This window comes from Nematolebias whitei, chromosome 7 (genome assembly GCF_014905685.2).
Source record: "Nematolebias whitei isolate Nwh7 chromosome 7, NemWhi1, whole genome shotgun sequence".
NCBI classification, from domain to species: Eukaryota; Metazoa; Chordata; class Actinopteri; order Cyprinodontiformes; family Rivulidae; genus Nematolebias; species Nematolebias whitei.
This window is the reverse complement of record NC_056504.1, coordinates 43,870,593-43,892,316: the sequence shown is the minus strand read 5'-3', so window position 1 is coordinate 43,892,316 and position 21,724 is coordinate 43,870,593. Positions and strand designations below refer to the sequence as shown.

Below are 21,724 nucleotides of genomic sequence, written 5' to 3'. Positions count from 1 at the left end.
ACTTAAAGCAACTCGCATGTCAACCTTCTGAATATTAAAGCATACTGTAGAGCCATGACAACAATCCATTACATTTACATTTGCTGCTACAGTGTCAAAGGCAGGGTTAGCATTCGTTAACGCTTGTCATTTGTTTGAATTGAGTTGTTTTCCTCCTCTTTGCAGAGGCATCTGATATTATGAAGAGTATCGGAGAGGCCATTCAGTTCCTGCATGCCATTAACATTGCACACAGAGACGTTAAGGTATGTGCAACAGCTTTATACACACTGATTAATGTGTTCATGTATCCAAGAGGTTTTATCTGAAGACTTCCAGTACATCTGCAGCTAATGACGTTTTGCCGGGTTTCTGAATCCTTCCTGCAGCCAGAGAATTTACTGTATTCTTCGAAGAGGCCCAGCGCTCTTCTCAAACTCACAGACTTCGGCTTTGCCAAGGAAACCACCTCGCACAACTCGTTAGACACTCCCTGCTATACACCCTACTATGTTGGTAAGGACCTGCTTCTTTGTGTTCAGTCATGTTTTCAGCAGTTAGTTTAAAATATACTTTACAATTTTTAACTTGGATTAGGTCTCAATATTAAACATGATTTAGCATTTCTTGACAAAATACTTTTCCATTATTTCACCAATGCAATAGTCCCTCGTTTATCGCGAGGGATCCGTACCCTGAAGACCCGTGATAAGTGAATACCGTATGGCGTTTTAAACCCTTCCCACACTCTTGCAATATTCTAAGCAATGTTTCTAAACGCTCTAAAAGAGCACAGAGTGTCATGATTTCAACTCCCTGCCTCCTCTGCTCTTTGCCACCTGCAAGCGCTCTTGGCCACGCCCACTTCTCCTCTATACACAGTGAACAGCTGATCAGCTGCAGCAGCAAGTTTATCCTGCAGCTGTATGGATTGCACAAATGTGCAGCAGGTGCTAAATAATTTAAAATAATTAATTTTAAATTAAAATTCCATGCCGATCGTGCAGCTCATCCATCAACCAGCCAATTGTGTATCGTGTCTAATCTCATTTTGAAAAACCGCAATAGAGCGAATCCACGATAAACAAACCGTGAAGTAGCGAGGGACTACTGTATTGCAATATTACTGAGCAGTCCCAGAAAACATGACTGTGGTTCCGCTTTCAGACCATAGTTCCTCCAACACGGGTGAGCCTGAGCCGTTGTACAGCGTTTAAACTTGTAGTGGAAATCCAAAGAACCTGGTTCTAATTTTCCAGGTGAATTCTTTCCACAGATTTGCTCTTTATACCTTCACATGCTCATGTTTTTCCTAGGCCACATCTTCAGTTATCCAACTCCCGTTTTTCCTTTTTTATTAAGGATGTTTTCTGACAAATTCTTAAAAGACAAGTTGATAATTTTCTTTACGTTCTTCATTTTGTTGACAGCTCCAGAGGTTCTTGGCCCAGAGAAATATGACAAGTCGTGTGACATGTGGTCGTTGGGTGTCATTATGTATATCCTGTAAGTCGAGCTTTGTATAAACCTTCAGATCTTTTCAACATGTACGATTTTGTGTTTGGCACCATAATAATAGTATCATAAATCTCCCAACAGGTTGTGTGGGTACCCTCCATTTTATTCTAACCACGGCCTAGCCATCTCTCCAGGGATGAAGAAGAGGATCAGGATGGGCCAGTATGAGTTCCCCAACCCTGAATGGTCTGATGTATCAGAAGAAGGTAAAACTATAAATCTGAACTTGCCTTAAAGCAATTTTATGCCTAAATAAATTCACATTATTTCTAAAAAGTCTCGCACCTAATTATATATCGTCTTAGGTTTGATGGTTTATGTTAGTGAAAACTTAAAAAAAATATTCAGTAGATATATACAGGATAAACCTATTTGAAGCACAGATGTCAAAAGGAGATGGAGACTTAACTTTTGCCATATTTTGTGTGCATAAAAGCACATTAACCTCTCAAATTACCAAACAGAGGGTGTTTGATTATCTTTACTGAAGAAATAGAATCAAGTTAGCCTCAGAGGGATGTTTGTTTAAGCAAATAAAAACAAGTGACGTTTGATGAAGGTGGATACAGATCGATCGTGAACAAATAACACGGTTCAGACGGGCTCAAAGACTTCAGCCTGAAGTGTCTGAATAAAATAATCTTTAAATAATATAATGGGATTAGTTTTAAGTGGGAACTAAGGTGTTAGATTAAAATGTGTTAAACTAATGTGTTTTGCTTCATTCTAAAATGTAGTAAAAAAAATAATGGGGTACTTTTCTTTCTTTATGTGAACTATCCACTTTTATTTATTTATTTTCACAAGCAGTATTTAATAAGTTAGATGAATTCATTACCTCGTACTCTTTATGAAACATCTCACCTAAACACCCAAACTGATTTCAACTCTCAAGGAATGGAAACTGATAAGTGTTTCAACTTTTTTTTTTTTTTTTTAAACCACTGGGGTTTACTACAGCTGAAACTGAGGTTTTATTTTCTGACTAATATGTTGGTTTTAAAAAGAAAACAGAAGCTAAATGATGGCGATGTTACCGTCCCTAATTTCTCTCTAAACGAGAGACGTTTGAGTGGAACATTTAAATGATCTACGGGTTCTAATTTGCTTAGTGCGCTGTAAGCAAAGCTCTGCCGCCTCAATATGTAGCACACTTCTAGTTTATGTAACTATTTAAATACTTAGGTACTTTTATATCTTTGGAAAATGTTATTAAACTAAACAATAAAGAAATGACAGTAGTGTGTAATTATTTAGGAGGCTTAAAATTTTATTGCTGCACTCTTATATTTGATCTGAAACACGAAAGAGATGGAAAAATGTTTTGAAACTCCAAAAATTAAAAACCACTTGTATTGTTTTTCTGCAGCTAAACAGCTGATCAGGACGCTCTTAAAGACTGAGCCGACCCAAAGGATGACCATCACGGAGTTCATGAATCATCCCTGGATCAATGTGAGAGCAGAATCTAAAGATTTCTGATTTTATTTTATTTCTTCTGACCATAAAGTAAAACTGGGATGTGATTTTTTTCTTTTTGTGTCACCTCAAAGCAATCAATGGAGGTTCCTCAGACCCCACTCCATACCAGCCGAGTTTTAAAAGAGGAGAGAGATGCGTGGGAGGAAGTCAAGGTTAGAATTTTGTTTGCTCTATTGAATGTTGTGTGTCGTCCCCCCCCCCCCCCCCCCCACACACACACACACATTTCTGGTAACTGTTGATCAGTCCTGCACACCAGCTTGGAGGAATTTTAGTCCATTCCTCTGTACAGAACAGCTCAAACTCTGGATGTTGATGGTTTCCTCACATTAACTGCAGCTTCAGGTCCTTCCACAACATCTGGATTTATTCTTCTTGACCCATTCTTTAGTAGAACCACTTGTGTGCTGAGGGTCATTGTCTCGCTGCATGACCCACCTTCTCCTGAGATTCAGTTCATGGACAGATGTTCTGACATTTTCCTTCAGAATTCTCTGATATAATTCAGAATTCATTGTTCCATCAATGATGGTAAGCCGTCCTGGCCCAGATGAAGCAAAACAGGCCCAAACCATGATACTACCACCACCATGTTTCACAGGTGGGATAAGTTTCTTATGCAGGAATGCAGAGTTTTCCTTTCTCCAAACATAACTCTTATCATTTAAACCAAAAACTTCTATTTTGGTCTCATCTGTCCACAAAACATTCTTCCAACAACTTGTCCACGTGATCTTTAGCAAACTGCAGTCGAGCAGCCATGTTCTTTTTGCAGAACAGTAACTTCCTCCTTTAACCCTGCCATGACACCATTGTTGTTCAGTGTTCTCCTGATGGTGGACTCATGAACATCAACATTAATGTGAGAGAGACCTTCAGTTGTTAGAAGTTACCCTGGGTTCTCTGCGACCTCAATCTCATTTGTTTAACTGGGTTCTCGTTATCTACGTTTAGGACTTGTGTGAAATCTGGTGATGTTTTAGGTCCGATTTATGCAGAAATATAGAATTGTCTAACTAATTCACAAACATTCAGGCACCACTGTGTTTTGTGAAGAAAAGTTTGTCAAGCAACAATTTTTGCCTCTGATCCACGACAGTAAAACATGTAACGTGTTCGGACACTCACTTGACATGAATTTAGAGAGAATATTAGATTTGGTCGTTTGGACAAGTTTTCATTTTGCTCTCTGAGCCAGACTCAGATTCTGGACATGAACCAGGGCAGGGCTCTAAGGGGTTTGGTCACTGTTGTAACTGAGCAACGTTTGTGGGTATTGGTTGAATTTGCATTAATTCAGTCATCCCTCACTATTTTGCTTCTTGCAGCTTTATTGTATCACAGCAGGTTTTTTAAACCCGGTATTTGATATTGTGTGTACTGTACTTTCTGTGCAGTACTGTAACTTCATCTCATCGTCTTCATCACCATCAACAAAGTGTTTAAGAGCATATAAAGTGTTTATAAGAGTGGGAAAGGTTTTTAAAGCCTATATAAATAATAAAATCAATATAACGCTGCTACTTTGCAGATTTTCACCTACCGCAGGCGCCTCTGAAACTTCACTGCGATACGTGAGGGATCACTGTAGTTGCAACGTCAGCCTTGCTTCAATAAGGCTGCTGTGTATAGGTGTTCATTCAGTTTTACAAAAATTAATTTGGCTCGTTTGGTTATCAGCAAATACACTAAAGACAAAACAGGAATGCTCAAAGTGAAGAGTGAGTAAACCAAGCTGCCTAACGGCTTGCTTTTTCTTGTTTCGCAGGAGGAAATGACCAGTGCCTTGGCAACAATGAGAGTCGACTACGAGCAAATTAAAATCAAGACCATCGAAGACTCGACCAATCCACTGCTAACAAAAAGGAGAAAGAAAGCCAATAATCCCATGCAAGACCCGAATTCTGCTGCTCACTGAAAGATGCACGCTTGCATGCACATACAACACAAGTTGTGAAAAGGAAGCAATAATTTGTCGACACGTGTCGCGTTGCATGGGTTTCTTTCAGTGTTTTTTATTTTTTCCTTGGCAAAGTCTATTGTTTCATATTAGTGTTTGTTTTTTTTTGTTACTGTACCATTTTAACAAGTTCATCGTTTTGCCCCGGCGGAGCGATGAGTCCATTTAGTGTTTTTTTACACCAGTTTTGAGATTATGAAATCCAGAAGATATCAGGGTGTGTACTCGGAGGGGCTTGAATGTTGGAACAAAACATGAAGCCTTAGCATTAGCAGTAGTTATCTTTTAGCCCACTGCCCTCCTCTAGCTTCAGCCCCCCAACCTGTGAATGTTATCACACGGCTAAATCCCAAAAATTAGCACCTCTTTTTGTTCATGTAAAGCAAGCAGATGTATTTTGAACTGACAAGTGGAATGTAAAGACTTTGTCCCTGACTGTAGCTGGAAGTACTCTAGTTTCTGGGATTTGAACAGGGAGTGTCTTTAGGTCCACTTCGTGTTTAAGAATGTTGAACCGAGGCCTATGCACTCCTCCTCCTACCCAAACCCATCCTTGTTTTTTGTTTCCAGTTGGATAGTTTTCAGGCAGAGAAAGAAGCCGTTTCTTCTTTCTCTGCATGTAGCTCATTGGAGAGTAGGAGACAGACAATACTGTATTTTTTCATGGATTTTATGAACATTTTAGCATAGGCCTTGACAACAAATGGCTTTTAAACCCTTTATTTTTTTTTTTTTGGTTCATGCTTTTACCAATGTTACCTTTCAGAATATATAAATTAGAATATTTTTCAGGTTAATGCTATGCAGATGTTTGTTAGCCTGAAATACTTAAAAACTCATTTAGTTCCTGTTTCTTTTGATTTAAATGGTTTTGGGGAGATGTCAAGCCACAATATGGGTGTTTGTATGTGTGTGTGTGCACGTGTGTGTGTGTTTTGTAAGCAGCAGCATCCATTAGTGCAGCTCGGACAGCTGGAGGTTCTGGAGGTTGCAGCAGCCCAACTTTCAGGAGTTTCTGCCTCATTTCTTCAGGCCCAATGCAGTTCTGCCTTCTTCCTGCGCTGAAAGGAAATACAGAGGACTTGGTTATGGTGCAGAGTCTGACATACACCAGCAAGCTGTCGTCACTCAGAGGAGAAGTTTTTGTTTTGCTTTGATTCGTCATCCTTCTCAGTGTTAAGAACTTCCCAGCTCACTTGGTGTCATAGGAAACTACTTTGATTTGGTCCACTTTGTAAAATCACATCCATGTTATCTACGTCACACCAAAAACACTCAGTGAAAATGTTAGTTGAATTTTTGTGACCTTTTTTTTTTTTTTTTTGTTTGGGCCTTTTTTCAATTTTTTAGTAGAAGCGTAGATGTGTGTGTGTGTGTGTGTGTGTGTGTGTGTGTGTGTGTGTGTGTGTGTGTGTGTGTGTGTGTACTCGTCTTTGAGTCTCTTCAGCTCCACCTGCCGTACTTTTGACTGCTTCTGCTTTGGAATAAAAAAAGATAAAAACACGGGAACACAAATTTGTCTTTTTCTTCCTGACTGTAAAATCATTTAATAGTAGGCCAGAATAATAGTTCTTACAGCTTAAGACAATATTTTATACATTCACAAATGTTTTTGTGGTTTTTTTCCACGTTAAATAATTTTGTTTTTAAAGTATTGTTAGGGAAAAGTTTGGAAATTATAAAAATCTGTTTATGTAAAATTTATTTTAGTCAAGCACTAGGTTGGATTTTAGGTATTGGAGATATTTTTGTCAATTTTATTTAAAGGAATAAAAAGCTGCAAAGAGCCGCTCTGCAAAAATAACTCGATACAAAGAGCAACAAATGTGTATTAGACCAGGGGTAAGAGAAATGGAATACAGTAAAACTTTAAAACAATACGCAACAAGCAGGACTTTATTAGTATTTTCTAAAGTTAGAAGTTTTTGTGAAAAAGGCAAACGTTTCCTTTGCAAAGACTTGATCGCCTCAACTTGTACAGTTTGAGTGGCTGGTAAAATATCAGAGCATCTGGTTGATCCTAAAAATAAAATGGAACAAGACCAATAAAAGCCATTAAAACAATGAACTATGTGAGGAACTCCTGTCAAACGTGATTTAACTCATGAACAGTTGTTTTAGCTGAGGTAAGAGGATGTGAGCTACAGCAGGGGTTCTCAAACTTTTTGGGTTCAGGGACCCCCTCATTACCCTCACATTTATTAAATAATATTCAATTTGTCTCTTTAATGCAATGGAAATATTTGTGTAACATCAATACTTAAGACCTAATCTTTAATAGTGTTAATACAATTTGTATACTTTTATTAAACATGGGGTATTTTTAATTCAAGACTAACTTGAAATTTTTAATTTCAACATCCAAACATTGGAGAAAATTAACAGCATCAAAAACCACTTTACATTTTTACCTTTTCACACAATGAACATAAATGTTTTGTCACTTCTTCAAATGATTACAGAAAACTTCTTTACGTAAAACTGAACAGAATCATAACGGCAGTATTGTACCACGTAACTGCTTCATTTATAAACCGATCGATGCTGGAACACATAACGGGGTGGGGGGGTCTGGGGGTCCTCCACCAGAAAATTTTGAATAAAGTAGACGTGAGTTCCTGCATTTTGCTGTATTTTAACGGGTTGTTAAACATTTACATGCTTGTAAATATATTTGCAGACCCCCAAGCACCGTCTCGCTGACCCCCGGGGACCCCAGTTTGAAAACTACTGACATGGTCAAAAAAAGTTGTTTTTCTTAGTTCATATCTTGGATCTTATTACTGTTTTTCTTTTACAATTTATATTTTTTTGGATGTAACTGGGACCCCGTGTACACCATTTTGTTCCACCACATGCACCACGAGAGATGCGAATGACAACAAAGAAAACCTTGACCTAAAACCCTTAAAATGTAATCTGGTTAAAGATGGTTGAACAACTGGTGAATACTTGATTTCAGGCTGTTCACGTTTCCATCAGTGACTCAGATTGTTGTGTTGGTTTGGGATTTGCAGCTTTGACACGGGGTGCACATCAACCCGTGACAGACTATCATCCCGTCTAGCACGAGTGACTCTTGGAATATACGCGTTTACGTAGCAAAAACAGCACAGTGACATTGAGTCAACACACATTTGCCAACACTGGGGTGTTTAGAGCAAGTTTCCCGCCAGCGCTCAGGGTTGTTTCTCTTCAGGTAAGGGCCAGCTGTAGGTTCTGAGCTTCCAGCTCTGAGTGGGACGAAACCCATAGTCATCTCTGTCAGAGAGGAAGGGGGAGAAAGGGGCTGCAGGGGAGTCCCAATAGTGGATGTTCTACCCTGATCTATAGTAAACCACAGGACACCCACCCAGTCTGATTGTTACAGCATCAGTAGAGGCCCCATGTGGTTGGCGCCGTCTAGAATGGAGGTTTGGAGCAAGAAACTTAAATAAAAGTGTTTTTTTCTCAAAATTAAACTCAACATTAGCTTTTGCCATCAAAGGAAAAATACAAGGTGTAAAAATTTCCCTCACAAATAGCAAACAAGAAGTAAATTATTTTTTTGTATGAAAAGTGTCAGCAGTATGTCAAAGTCGCGTACTGCCTTTAAAACGTGTGGGGGGTGGGGGTGTGGGGTATGGAGGAAGGAGACTTCTCAGCTGAGGCGGCAACATACAGTTCACGGTTCTTTGAAGTGGCGTGCCGCCCTGCCTGTCGCACACAAACACATCCTCTCACCTAAAGGTGCTGACTGACCCACACCAGACACACCTACAACAGAACCATCACGCACACACGCGACACTGTCAAGAAACTCAAGTTTTTCAAATGGAAAGTGTGTCGTTATCACTTTTACATGTCGAACAACAAAAAAGATTATCTTTCACTTGTTCTGGAACGTTGTATGCTTTTTCTGTTCGGTACACCTTTACCCACTTGTTGTGGTTAGTGCGGTTGCTTTGATATCTGGTTCACATCATAGCTGATTATTTTAAGCATGTCTCTTTTATGGGAAGTCGTTCTTTGTCTTCCAAGAACGGCTGTCCAAATGTCTCACAATAACTACACCCATTGACGAGAAGGAACGGTCCGATTTGAACGCATCATGCAGACCGGTACGTAAATGATTCGATTTGTAACGAGGCGTCCAAGACGGATATCAAATAGCACTTAGTATTAAGCAATTGCTGGAACAGCTGACAGTCAATCAAAAAGTGGGTAGAAGCCACCAGACACGTATGATGCCTTGTGGATGCATTACACAGCCTTACCAGAACTTGGCAAAGTTTGAGGGGTCACATCGTGGTTTTGTAGGAGGTCGGGTGGTTATATTGTGCAACTGCAACATGTGTGGTGTACAAATATTGCGGTTACTTGATGTTGCTGGAACCATTGAGAGGGCAACAACACACACCATAAAGGTGTGTTGAAGACAGACCACACAAACAGGAATGTATGTTTTCAATTCTATTCAGTTCAAAAATACTTCATTAATCCCAAAGGGAAATTAAGAACTGTTGTAGCCCATCATCCTGGTTTCATTCAAAAGTTGTTATAGATCCTGATAGCTGTGGGCAGGAAGGATCTCCTGCAGCGAAGCCGAAGAATCTGGCCACAAATACCGATCCGTCCATTCGGATCCAGCTTGATGTCAGATCCGGCGGGCCTCTTGGTCCTCCTGGGCAGCAGGACTGAGAGAATTCCTCCCTGAGCGATGGTCACTCCTCCCAGCAGTCTGTCGAGCTCCTCGTTGTCACAGACAGCTGAAGGTACGGGGGATGATCCCGGTCCTCCCATTGTCACGAGCAGAGTTTCCCACCAGCTCCAGGATCTTGGAGGTCAGGTACTTGAACACCACTGCCAGGTTGATGGGAATTCATCCACGGCACCTCCTTTTCAACTCGTTTGGGATTTGGTGTTGTAGTTGAGCTTTTGAGCTTTGAGATGTTAATCAGCTGCTCCTTGTTTAATGTATACAATAATGTTTATTGTGCACCAAGTGTTACAGAACCCCATGACATCTGTCATCAACAGTTAGCCTTTAACACAAGAGTTGTTAGGAATAGAATAGAATGGTTTTATTGTTGTTATATGTCACACATAGGGCCACCTGCATCATGAGGTACCCCACTCACCCAGCACGCACACTTTTTGCCCCACTCCCCTCAGGAAGGGGGTTGAGGAGCATTAAGTGTAGAACCACTGGACTGAGGAGCAGCTTCTACCCTGAGGTTGTTAGACGCATGAATCTCTAACTAGAATAGTCACTGTGAAAAACCACATCGTGTTGCTGCTGATCTGTTTCAATGTTGAGGTGTTCATGCGTGCACATCCGCTCGCACAGACTCATGTTCATGTTTGTGCTGATGTTCAATGTTTTTGTGTTATGGGTGCTTGGTGTATATTTGGTTGATGTTTTTCTTAGTTCATGTCTTGGATGTTATTGCTGTTTTTTCTTATACATTTTATTGTTGGATGTAACTGGGACCCTGTGAACATAATTTCGCTCCACCACATGTACCACATGAGGTGCGAATGACAATAAAGAATCTCTGACTCTGATAATTGGCAAAAGTAGCAGCAATTCGAACTGTTGAACATTGGTAACATCAGTTAGGGTTAGGGTTGGGCAGAAGGCAGCCTGTGATTTTCTGGGCTGCAGGGCCTTCCTGTCTGCAGCCAAGCTCCCAGCACACCAGGCAGAGAGGCAGTATGAGATACTCTCTTGGGTGGATCTGTCAAAGGTCATCAGCAGTCTCTGAGTCGATTTATTCTTTTTGAGGATCCTCAGGAAGTGTGGTCTTTGCTGGACCCTTGAATCTGAATGAGGATACCGTCGCCACCATGATTTGAAGAGGGGCATAGTCCACTCTGGACTTGGGAAGTCTACAATGACCTCTTTGGTTTTTGAAGTGTTCTGCCTCAGGATGTTGGCTACAAGCACCAAGCGGACAGATGTGGTTGGAGTGATGCAGTTGTTGTGGAAAACAAAGAGGTACTGATTTACTGGTCTTCTGAGATCTTATTATGAGGTAAATGTTTTGTCCTGTATGCTGTAGTCGTGCATCTGTTCACATTTTAATACCAGGTCTGTGCTCTCAAAGTGATATGCTTTCCAGTAATGATGAGGCTGGAGGTCTTACTGATAAGCTTTGTTTAAAAAAAGGCTCTTTGGCAATTTTAAGTTTAACAGACTACTGCTTGGAGCGGTCTCATTCCTGGGATTTTCTGTTGGCATGTCTTTTGCAACAAACTGATAACAACCAACAAGCTGGGGCTTCGTGTCTTCCTCTTCCTACTTTGGCCACAACACTGGAACTGGAAGGCGACTTGTGGCATTGTGTCATATTCAGCAAAAAATCTCACTTCTGCATTACCACGGATCATGTGAGCATACCATTGGTGCCGAGGAGTATGATCAGTCCTGATATTGTTGTGGAGAGGCACACATGTGTTGCCATCTCTATGTCTAACTCCAGATGGAGTCTTTCAGCGAGACTGCTCCTTTCCATGCTCAGTGTGTGTCAACAGGATTGTCTATGTTATTCTGAGGTCCTCCTGTGGTCAACCAGTATCCCCAGTCTTTCCCCAATTGAACCTGTGTGAGATTAGCACTGATTTCAATGCTGATGCCGACATGCCAGATCTCAGGGACCAGTTACAACACCTGAGCATTGACTTTGACAGATGAAGATGCAGTGGCTGTCTAAATCCAGTCAACGTGGAATCACAGCTTGTATTCAGCACACTCTGCTGACCCAGGACCAGCAGTGTATTTGCACTACAAATTATGTCATCTATTTGATCTGATATTGTGATACTTCCAGTCTGGTCATGTGACCTTTTAACATGATCAGTTTCTGGGTTTTATTTGTTTGAGTAAACGTGTCCAATTCAAGTTTTGGATTTCCAAGTTTTCCAGGTTGTTACGCAGGACACGTTGAAATGGTACATATTATGTAAAGAAAAAGAAAAGAGGATGATACATGCCGATTGTTACGTGTCAGTAATCAGGAAGTAGAGTTTCACTTGTTGCACAACGATATAGTTGTTTATACTGAGTATTAGTCTTACCTCTGAGTATCATGTTTGGTAAATTTCGAGCCCAAAGTACAAAACCAATAACTCAGGACTCGAGAGTAAAAATAAATATGGTAAACATATTTATTATCAAGAGAAAATAAAACAAAAAAGCTGAATGAAGCAGCCAAACATACTCATAAAAAATAACTGTTCAGTTCAATTCAGTTTATTTATACAGCGCCAAGTCACAACAGAAGTCGTCTCAGGGCACTGAACAGAAACATTCATATATAAAAAATAATAATTTAACATTATTTATCTGAGGAGCAGACTGCTTTGAATTTAACTCCATCACAGAACTCTCATCTTGAGCAAGCCTGCAGGCGACAGTGGAAAGGAAAAACTCCCTCATGAGGAAGAAACCTTTAGCAGAACCAGACTCAGAACAAGCGACAATCTGCTTCGATCGGCTGGGTTTGAGAGGAACAGATACACAATGACAGGTCAAAAATCACGTTAAGATAGAAATAGTATAAAATGAAAATTATTTAGTTTTAACAATTCATTTTAGGAAATGAGGTCAACTTGTCCTCTAGTAGTCTAAGCTTAAGACATCATAACAAGCCAACCCTAACTATAGGATTTATCAAAAAGGAAAGTCTTCATCCCAGTCTTAAAACTGGACAATGTGTCAGCCTCATGGACAGAAACTGGAAGTTGGTTCCACAAGAGAGGAGCCTGATAACTGAAAGATCTTCCTCCCATTCTGCTTTTGGAAACTCTAGGAACTCTAGAAGAGCATGAAGCGGAAACTAACATGGAAGGCACAATGCACGGAGAACAAATGAGAAACAGGACATGTTTGAAACTTATGAAGGAGGAAATACAACACCAGGAGAGAGACAACGATGATCAGGTCAGAGGAGCAGGAGCTGAACTCCATGAGGGGGGAAAAACAAGTAAAACAACATACCAGAATCACATAAATACTCAGAAAATAGCACAAAAGAAACGGCTCATGACAGTACCCCCCAATGCTTTGGGGGTCTCAGGATGTAGTTCAGTTGCTGCAGGCTGCGCTCGGACTCAGGAGGATGTGTTGATGGGAAAACAGGGATTGCAACTGATGGAGTGGGAATGGCTGGTGTTGGATCTGCTTCAGGTGATGCCTTGCTGCGGTGATGGGGTCTGCATGACTTTTAGGTTAGAATTAGTGACTCTGGAACTTGTAGGACTGTAGATGCTAAGGATACTGGAACTGTTGGTTCTGTTGATGCCAGTTTAGCTGCAGGTACTGCAGACAGCTTCTGGAGCTCAGCTGACTCGGAGGGCTCGTGGAGCTGAGACAAGAGCTGCTGCTTCGACAACTGAGACTTGAGCAGTTGCTTCTGCGGCTGAGACGGGATTGGCTGTTTATCTTGGTGGCAGGCCTCAGACAGACCGTCTTTCGGATGAAAGATGAAACGTTTCTTCCAAAAGGAAACTGTCTAGATGACACGATTGAACTTTTTTGGTGATTTATTTACCTGGATTATTGAGCTTACAAACCTTTTTCTGAACCATTTTGGCCAGGTTGTCCTCAAGCTGTTTCTGCGAGTAGCAAGTTGTCCATCAGACCTAAAACATTTTGATTGTTATGCACTGATGATTGATTGTTTTGGATGTTTGGTTCCCTTTTTGCATGTGTAAAGACAGTTTATGTGAATTTCACAGCAGGCTGGTTTGAAGCACATCAATAAGGTGCTATTTATAAGACAGATCTTGGTGGCAGGCCTCAGACTGACGAAGTCTTTGGAATGAAAGATGAAATGTTTTTACCAAAAATAACCTGTCCAGATGACATGATTTAACTTTTTTGTGTCTGAGACAGGATCGGCTGCTTATTCTGACACCGGAGCAGTTGTATATAACTCTAGAGGATCAGCCTCTCTTGGCTGCACAGGAAACTCTGGAGGTGCCACCATATTAGGCTCAGAAATGATGGTGGTGCAGCTACAGAGTCTGGGGACTGGGAAACCACAGGAGAAGATGGTTGGGGAACCACAGGGGCTGATGTGGTCCATCTGGATGCTGCTTATTCTGTGGCTGAGAATAGTGTTAAGGCTGGCGGCTGGAACCTGTTGCAGCAGCGACATGATCTGGTTCATTTTGGCCACTGAACGCAGCAGACACAGAGGTGGATGGAGGAGCTGCTGCTTAGGAGAATGAGGACCACTGGAGACAGGAAAGTGGAGCTGCAGGAGGAGCTCGGATTTGATGCTGAGTGTTTTCTTGATGGAGGCACGACAATGGTGTGGATGGTGACATACAGGAAACACCGGGGACATAGGTGGAGGAGCAGGCATGTGGAAAACTGAAGGTGGAGCAGACTGGCTAATGTGAGGACTGTTGGAGACGGAGGAGATTATTAGTTGTCCCTTTAAAGTTCTTATTTTGGTGAGTACTGTAGTTGTGTGAATTGTGGCAAATGGAAAAGTTCGGGTCTGAAAACAGAACATCTTTGATACGGAGGCAAGTCGTAATGAACCAGTGTCTCAGTCGGGGCTTAAATAAAACCAGGACTAAACTAATCTTGTCTAACTTAATCCACACTAATCCGATTGCTTTCTGAGATGTTGTTTAACTTCAGATTAACTCGTTCCAGACTTCAGGGTCTCTGACTAAGGTGATCAAGGACCAGTCAGATCATGTACTGGAAGTGGAATCAGATTAACAATGTGCCCATGGTGCAAAGGTGAGGTTTCTCTAAAAACCTGGGGTGGAATTTTCCTAGTATAAATTTCAGCAGTCTATGTGTATGGAGCAGGAGTTTGACTTCTGACCAAGCACGGACAACGGAAAAAGAAAGCGTTCAAAAGACTTCAGTGAAAGTGAGAAGATGCTTTTGAAGGAAATTATTTCAAAATATCCCATAATTGAGGACAAGCATCACGATTCAACTGCAGAAATAATAAAACGAAACACATGGACTGCAATTGTGAATCACTATAACTCAAATGAAAAAGTTACCAACAGGACCCGCCAACAGATTCAGGTAAGACTTAATTATATTATTTACTGTAACGTGATTATTCTAATCGCTCACGATGAAATGCGTTTGCTCATACGAGGCCATATATTGCCTTGTAAAGGTCCTGTGGAAAAACATCAAAATACAGCTGAAGAAAACGGCAGCCATTACTCGTAGGGAGCGTTTCAAGACAGTTGGGGGACCCCCAGTTAGACCACAGACCCATGACCTGGGAGATTTATTGACTGGGATGATTGAAAGCCAACAACCCTTGGAAGGCATCCCAGATGATGATCATCTGAACAGTTCAGGTGGGGAAACTCTTCAATACTCTTTGTTACAATGTGTGTGTCTGTGTGTATTTATTGTCCTGCTCAGGTAAGCTACATAGTACCATCTTTTGCACTATAAATAAAAAGGAAAAATTCTCTCTGGAAAAAGACGACCTGAGCTTTAAATCAGACGTCAGAGGAGCCAGAACGGAGTCAGAAAAATCAGACCTCTGCACCTGCGGCAGCAGCCAGTGTCTTAAATCCCAGGCCGCACAGCAAGAGTGAAAAGGCTGGCTATTCATGAAAAACTTGCTAGAGAGTTTCATGAGCACAAATTGCAAAATCTAAAAGAAGAACATGAACTCAAGATAAAAGTCCCTCAAGTGGAGTGGTCAGTCAAATAGATGGAGACATGAAGCACCAGCAAAACTTCAGTGTTTTTTCTAACAATGCCTCTGTTGACCTTGTGCCATTATGAAATAAAAGTGTTCCATTACAATCGCAATTCAACCGAAATTTATTCAGTAATGAACCATATTTTCTCTAAGTGATAAGTACTTTTAAGGAAGGAGGTATAGGTGTTCCTCTTACCGAGTCACATGAAATCTTTGAAGCAAACAAATGATTTCAGCTGCAGTGTTTTGGCACGTACGAAAAGGGTCACGGAAATCTGTATCATCAAATTCATTCAGCGGGTTACTTCTGTCTCTGGGAAATCTTCTTTCTGGTCTTACAGCATCATTGATGCAGTCAAGATAATCCATTTTCCCATCCACAGCCTTTACTCTGAAGTTAAACCTGCCTCTGGCCAGGTTTAATTTAAGTCTTCATTTAGACCTGGATTAGTTCAGGTCTTCCTTCAAGACCGTAGATTATTTAACTCAAGACTAGAACAAGTCTGGGACTACTATAATCTATATCTAAGAAAGCTGTTTCAATAAATCCTGGTTTAAAATGTGATTTAATCTATAACTAAGGCTTAATCCCTGGACGGGAAACTGGGCCAATGTGTTTAAGGTCCAGGTTCTTAGCAGCAGAGAAAAGCAGTTTTTGAAGCTGATCGGTGATGTCCATGAGTTTCCTGAGGGGAATCTAAGCAGCTTCCAAATGAGTGGAGAGGTGGACGTCTGGGTTCTTCAGCAGGTTTGTGTGTTCTATCATGTTTAGTAGAAATGTCAAACCCAAAGTGCAGAACCAAAAACTCAAGACTCGAGTAAAATAGATTAATTCATTAAACAAGAGAAAACAAAAACGGCTGAACAAAGCAGCAAAACACACACCAAATCATAAAAACACAGAAGAACTCGTCCCGAACATGAATGACAGGGAAAAGGACACAAGCTTGAAATGAAACTGGGAGAAAAGACAACACCTGGGGAGAGACGATGAGGATCAGGTGCGAGGAGCAGGAGCTGAACTACATGAAGGGAAAACACAAGTAAAGCAAAAATACCAGAATCACAGAAATACTCAGAAAATGACACAAAAGACATGGATCCTGACTGAATGATTGTTGTGAAATGCAGCTTTATATTTCATTGAAGAGCTCTATTTTTTTTTATTTTTTTTTGATGAAAGAGACAGGAAAAGACACTTCAAAAGTCACCAAATACTTATTTTACCATTTCACAAAGTGTCCTTTACACATTTCCTGAAGCTGTGCTGATGACACACATTTCCAATTTACTATAGGCGGTAGATTAGCATCCTGCTCTGACACATTTCATTATACTAACTGATGAGTCACTTTGATATTATGGTCTTTTGCGAACTTGATCAAGTTCTTGACTCATCAGATATTCTTTTAAAATTTGTTTCAATGTAATTTTTTTGGGTCCTGATCTTTTTTCAAAGATCTTTATCCTTTTGGAATATATGTCATGTTTTTTTTGTTTTGTTTTTTTTAATCAAAGTCTTTTTACTCATTTGTAATTTTGAACATATAAAACACAAAACACAAAGGACATAAAACAAAAGAACCCTCCCACCCTTTCCCTCCCGCACTGGATCAGTCACACATCATAAATAAATTAAAATTAATTACACAGGCATTGACGAGTTTTCCGCATACAGCATAAAAGGCTGCCACGTGTCCCAAAATCTTTTAACATAACCCTTCAGGGTACATCTTATTTTTTTCTAGATGGATATGATACATCACCTCTTTTATCCAATGTGCATATGCTGGGGGTGTGTGGGTCCTTCCAATTGCACAAAACCAGTCTTCTGGCCAGGAGAGCGCCAAAAGCAATCACTTCCTTCTCATACTTGCTGAAGGACATATCCACAGGGACCACCCCAAACAGTGAGATGAATGGTGATGGTGTGATTTAGGCTGACCACAATAAAAGGCCACTCTAAAATGGGCAGCTTTATTGTTCCATGGGGGAGGGTCAGAAAACCAGTCGGTATCTGGTGTGACCACCATTTGCCTCACGCAGCGCAACACATCTTTTTTTGAAGAATTGATCAGGCTGTTGATTGTGGCCTGTGAAGTGTTGCGTTTATATTTTTGTTCAGTATATTTAAGGTTGATGCTTAAAACGAATTAATTTGACTCTTTTAAAGTGGAACTCTAGAGTAAAGTTATGAACAATGATTATCTTACCTGTTGTAGACAGCTTTATGTACAAACTCTGACTAGAGAAACAAACTTGACGAGCTAATGGTGAGTGTGAACAAAGCAGCTCATGCAAATGTTATTTTATCAAATGTTTACTACCGGCATGCTAGTAATTTTGCATTGCATGGTTTCTGTGAGTATGGGGCCCATTGATATGGGGTGAACGGTCCCTATACAAGCGGTGCAAGAGTTTGGTTTGCATTGCCGGTAGTAAGTCGGACCCCTTCAGGGTGGGAGTTGGACTCTGCCAGTGCTGCACGTTGTCACCAATTCTGTTCATAACTTACATGGACAGAATTTCTCGATGCAGCCAAAGGGCGGATGAATTCCAATTCAGTGGCCTCAGGATTCCGTCTCTGCTCTTTGCAGATGATGTGGTCCTGTTGGCGTCATCGTGCCGTGATCTTCAGCTCTCACTGGAGCGGTTTGCAGCCGAATGTGAAGTGGCTGGGATGAGAATCAGCAGACAGACGGCTTGGTGCAGCATCTGCAGGATTGTGGACTCTGTACCGGTTCGTTAATGTGAAGAGGGAGCTGAGCCATAAGGCAAAGATTTTTTTTAAATTTTGAGTATTTTTAAGATGAGAGCCATTCACTTTGGTCTTGGTTCCTCCTGCTTGGACTAACCATTAACTCATCAATCATGCTAGAATGTAACTCTGAAATATCTCAACTTGGAGAGATAGAATGAAGATGAAGTGTTAGATATAAAATTTTCATAACCTTTTCATAGAACACACTTAAAAAAAAAACCTCAACTTTAGGGAGTAGAACTGGAAATATAGCTACATCTTAGCACCAACATAACTGGTTTGTTCCACTTTGGAGTAAGCTATTGGGGAAAGAATCAGTTTTGTTGTTTGTTTCTTTGACTGATGAAGCCTTCTGGATCGAAGGTGAAACATTTCAGCACAAAAAAAAAGAAACTGTCCAGATGACCTGACTGAAAAATGTTGGATTGTATACCTGGATTTATTGAGCATGGACTTTGGTGTTTTTAACCAATTTGACATGACTGTCAACAAGGAAGAGGGCCGGCAATGGAGGAGGGGGCGTGACAAAGAGACGATCTTAGCACCAACATAACTGGTTTGTTCCACTTTGGAGTAAGCTGTTGGGGGAAGAATCAGTTTTGTTGTGTGTTTCCTTGACTGATGAAGCCTTCCGGATCGAAGGTGAAACGTTTCTGCACAAAAAAAAAAAAAGAAACTGTCCAGATGACCTGACTGAAAACTGTTGTAAAGCCACAGGTTTTTTTTTATTTTTTATTACGGGAACAAGTTCGGCCTCTCTTAAAGCAAATAAATAAATAAAACCTCTCAGTTCTGGCTCTTTTACCCATTTTTGTTTTTTGTACTTTGTGGTAATTTGCTTTTCAGAAATTCATCAGCAGAGCAGTCAAATATGTTAATCATTCTACTTTTTGTGGTATTACAGAATGACTTGCATCACCATGCATTGTTGCATTGCACTAATGTTGGACAGTCTTGTTTTGAGTTGTAAGAACTCTCAACAGATACAAACGTTTTGTGCAGGAACATGTTTTGCAACAGGTATACCATTGCAATACTTTCATAGGTCACACAAAACACAGATTGCATACATACATATTTTTTAATCTTGGGTCTGACAGCCTCTGTCCTCAGACATTGAGAAGAGTCAAAGAATACTATCACATAAGACCCATGTCACTGGTGCTTCAGATAGACATGAGCTCATGTCTTTAGTTTCCCCGTCTGTTGACCACTCAGACTTTACTCAAGGAGGGAGAGGTGTCTGTGAAGTGTGAAGCACTCCTCTTTGCACCGTACCATCGTTGCGTCTTTGCACACACTGACTCTAGTTTTTCCCACCCTGCCTCAAAACCACTGCTGTCTTAACCAAATAGTCAGTACTCATTCCACAACAACCCTTTTCGGTTCACACACAAGCAACGAAAACTGCCACACGTGTGCAAGGAGCACAAAAATGTTAATGCTATTCTAATAAAAAAAAAATGAATTGAGTCATCTGTATGAAGTTCGTTACAACCAGAGCTAAAGCTAACGAGTCATGCTCTGTAGAACCGATGTTGTGAATTATATCTTTTTTTTTTTTTCACAAGTTCTGTCATTGTTGGAATGATACTATGCAAATCGTCCCACGTTGACTAAGCATATGAGTTGCAAAAAGTCTTAGAGTAGTTTCAGTGTTGAGCCCTGAGTCAAGTCAGGACGGAGCAGAGTCAGACCCAGTAATATCACTACATTTAGAGAACTGAATGCGTTTGTGTGCCACTTTGACTAAAGCGACAGCAGTGCAATACAACCAGTAAGTTCGTATGTTTCGATTTAAAATGCTCCCACCTCAAGTGATAGTTGGGCTTTATATGTGTGTGACTAAGAAAGATCGCTTTTGCGTGCTTGTATTCTTTTTTTTTTTTTTTTTTGTGCAAGCATGCAATTGCCATGAGGGTGAGGCTGGCTAGTTACGGTAAGTTAGCATACACTGCTGCTGGTAACTGATGTATATGGGTTACGTTTGAGGTTAGAGCATCAGCCTGTTGACTTTACACTGTGTACGTTTTCAGGATGTGATAAGTGTGTTTACTCATTCCAGCAAGCTGTCGCTTGATAGCAGTTATATAACATATTGTACAAGGAAATCAGGCAAATTGGTTCTTTGTAGGGTTTTTATTTGCATTTCTCAGTAGAAAAAATAATAAATACCAAAAATACACATATGACACATATTAAAAATAATAAATATCACATTTTTTGACAGATTCAAGTGTATGACACAATAACATTCATAAACAACAATTGTCCCTAGGACAAAAAAAAAAAAACTTGAGTCTTTGAACAACAAAGACAAGAGTTGGCTGATAAAAACATTCATATTTCTGAATATTATGCACTGGATGCAGACAAGAAGTCCTTTTATCCTCCCAAAGGGAACACAGTGATGCAATGATTTGATGTTTGAGCAAAATTCACAAGTTTCTGTGCCGTTTAGATGCCAGGTATGTCTCAATGTAGTTAAACAACAAGTCCAGCTCCCCCATGGCCTTAAACAGACCTTTACTCTCCATCTGCAAACAAACACGTCATACCTTAGATATTTTACCAGACAAGACAATTACAGATCATCTCCTCATTTTTATTCACGGAACAGAAAAATCAGAACATGTCACTTCTATTTGTGTCATGTTGGCGCTCACCTGAGTGTAAGTTGAGGTTAGATTTTTGATTTCAAACTGTTTTTTGCAGGAGAAATAGTGTCTCTGAAAGAAAAACGAGAAAAAAAAACATGTTATTTCAGTTTGTCAGAATATTGCCCTGAATTTGCTCTGGTGGGTTAAGTCGGTATGCTCAGGCAGTTTGTTAGGAGCTAATTAAAAAGAAACTAAAAAATAAATAAATAAAAGAAACACTGATTCTCTTCTTTCCCTTTAACAAAAACTGTCAAAAAGGGCGAAACGCTTCTATTATTGAAGCAGAAGCCACAAATGTGTCTTGATTAGTTATAATGTTTTTTCTTTCTTTCTAACAAAAAAGGTTGAATCATGTCATCTGGACTTCGTTTTTTTTGTTAAAAAGAAACGTTTCGCCCCTCATCCAAGAGGCTTCGTCAGTCTGAGGCCTAGCCATCTGGTATTACCCAGAAGCCACCCTGACTCTTGTGTTTCAAGCCTGCCTCAGATACCCCTGAAGTCTGGCCTTTTCACTAATGGTTTCAAAAACACAAAGTTTGTTTTCTCAGTCATCCAGGTATATAACAACAAAAAAGGTTGAATCATGTCATCTGGACTTCGTTTTTTTTGTTAAAAAGAAACGTTTCGCCCCTCATCCAAGAGGCTTCGTCAGTCTGAGGCCTAGCCATCTGGTATTACC

General features: G+C 40.4%; 3 protein-coding genes across 3 annotated transcripts in view; 2 read left to right on the top strand and 1 right to left on the bottom strand.

Annotated features, from left to right (window-relative positions):
* Positions 1-5,297, top strand: part of mapkapk2a (MAPK activated protein kinase 2a) — a 32,414-nt gene extending 27,117 nt beyond the window's left edge. Inside the window, exons 4-10 of the mRNA XM_037678929.1 lie at positions 166-245; positions 369-495; positions 1,410-1,485; positions 1,579-1,703; positions 2,867-2,952; positions 3,051-3,131; positions 4,748-5,297. Of these exons, the coding sequence (XP_037534857.1) occupies positions 166-245; positions 369-495; positions 1,410-1,485; positions 1,579-1,703; positions 2,867-2,952; positions 3,051-3,131; positions 4,748-4,897 (725 nt within the window). The 3' untranslated portion in view covers positions 4,898-5,297. The remainder of the gene's footprint in view (positions 1-165; positions 246-368; positions 496-1,409; positions 1,486-1,578; positions 1,704-2,866; positions 2,953-3,050; positions 3,132-4,747) is intronic.
* Positions 1-21,724, top strand: part of LOC119411943 (serine/threonine-protein phosphatase 6 regulatory ankyrin repeat subunit C-like) — a 1,101,338-nt gene that overhangs the window by 590,579 nt on the left and 489,035 nt on the right. The gene's annotated exons all lie outside the window — the stretch shown is intronic.
* The window catches only part of il10 (interleukin 10), a 2,921-nt gene continuing 2,020 nt past the window's right edge, over positions 20,824-21,724 (bottom strand). Inside the window, exons 4-5 of the mRNA XM_037678943.1 lie at positions 21,052-21,114; positions 20,824-20,922 (exon numbers count right to left, since the gene is read on the bottom strand). Coding sequence (XP_037534871.1) covers positions 20,824-20,922; positions 21,052-21,114 — 162 coding nt within the window. The remainder of the gene's footprint in view (positions 20,923-21,051; positions 21,115-21,724) is intronic.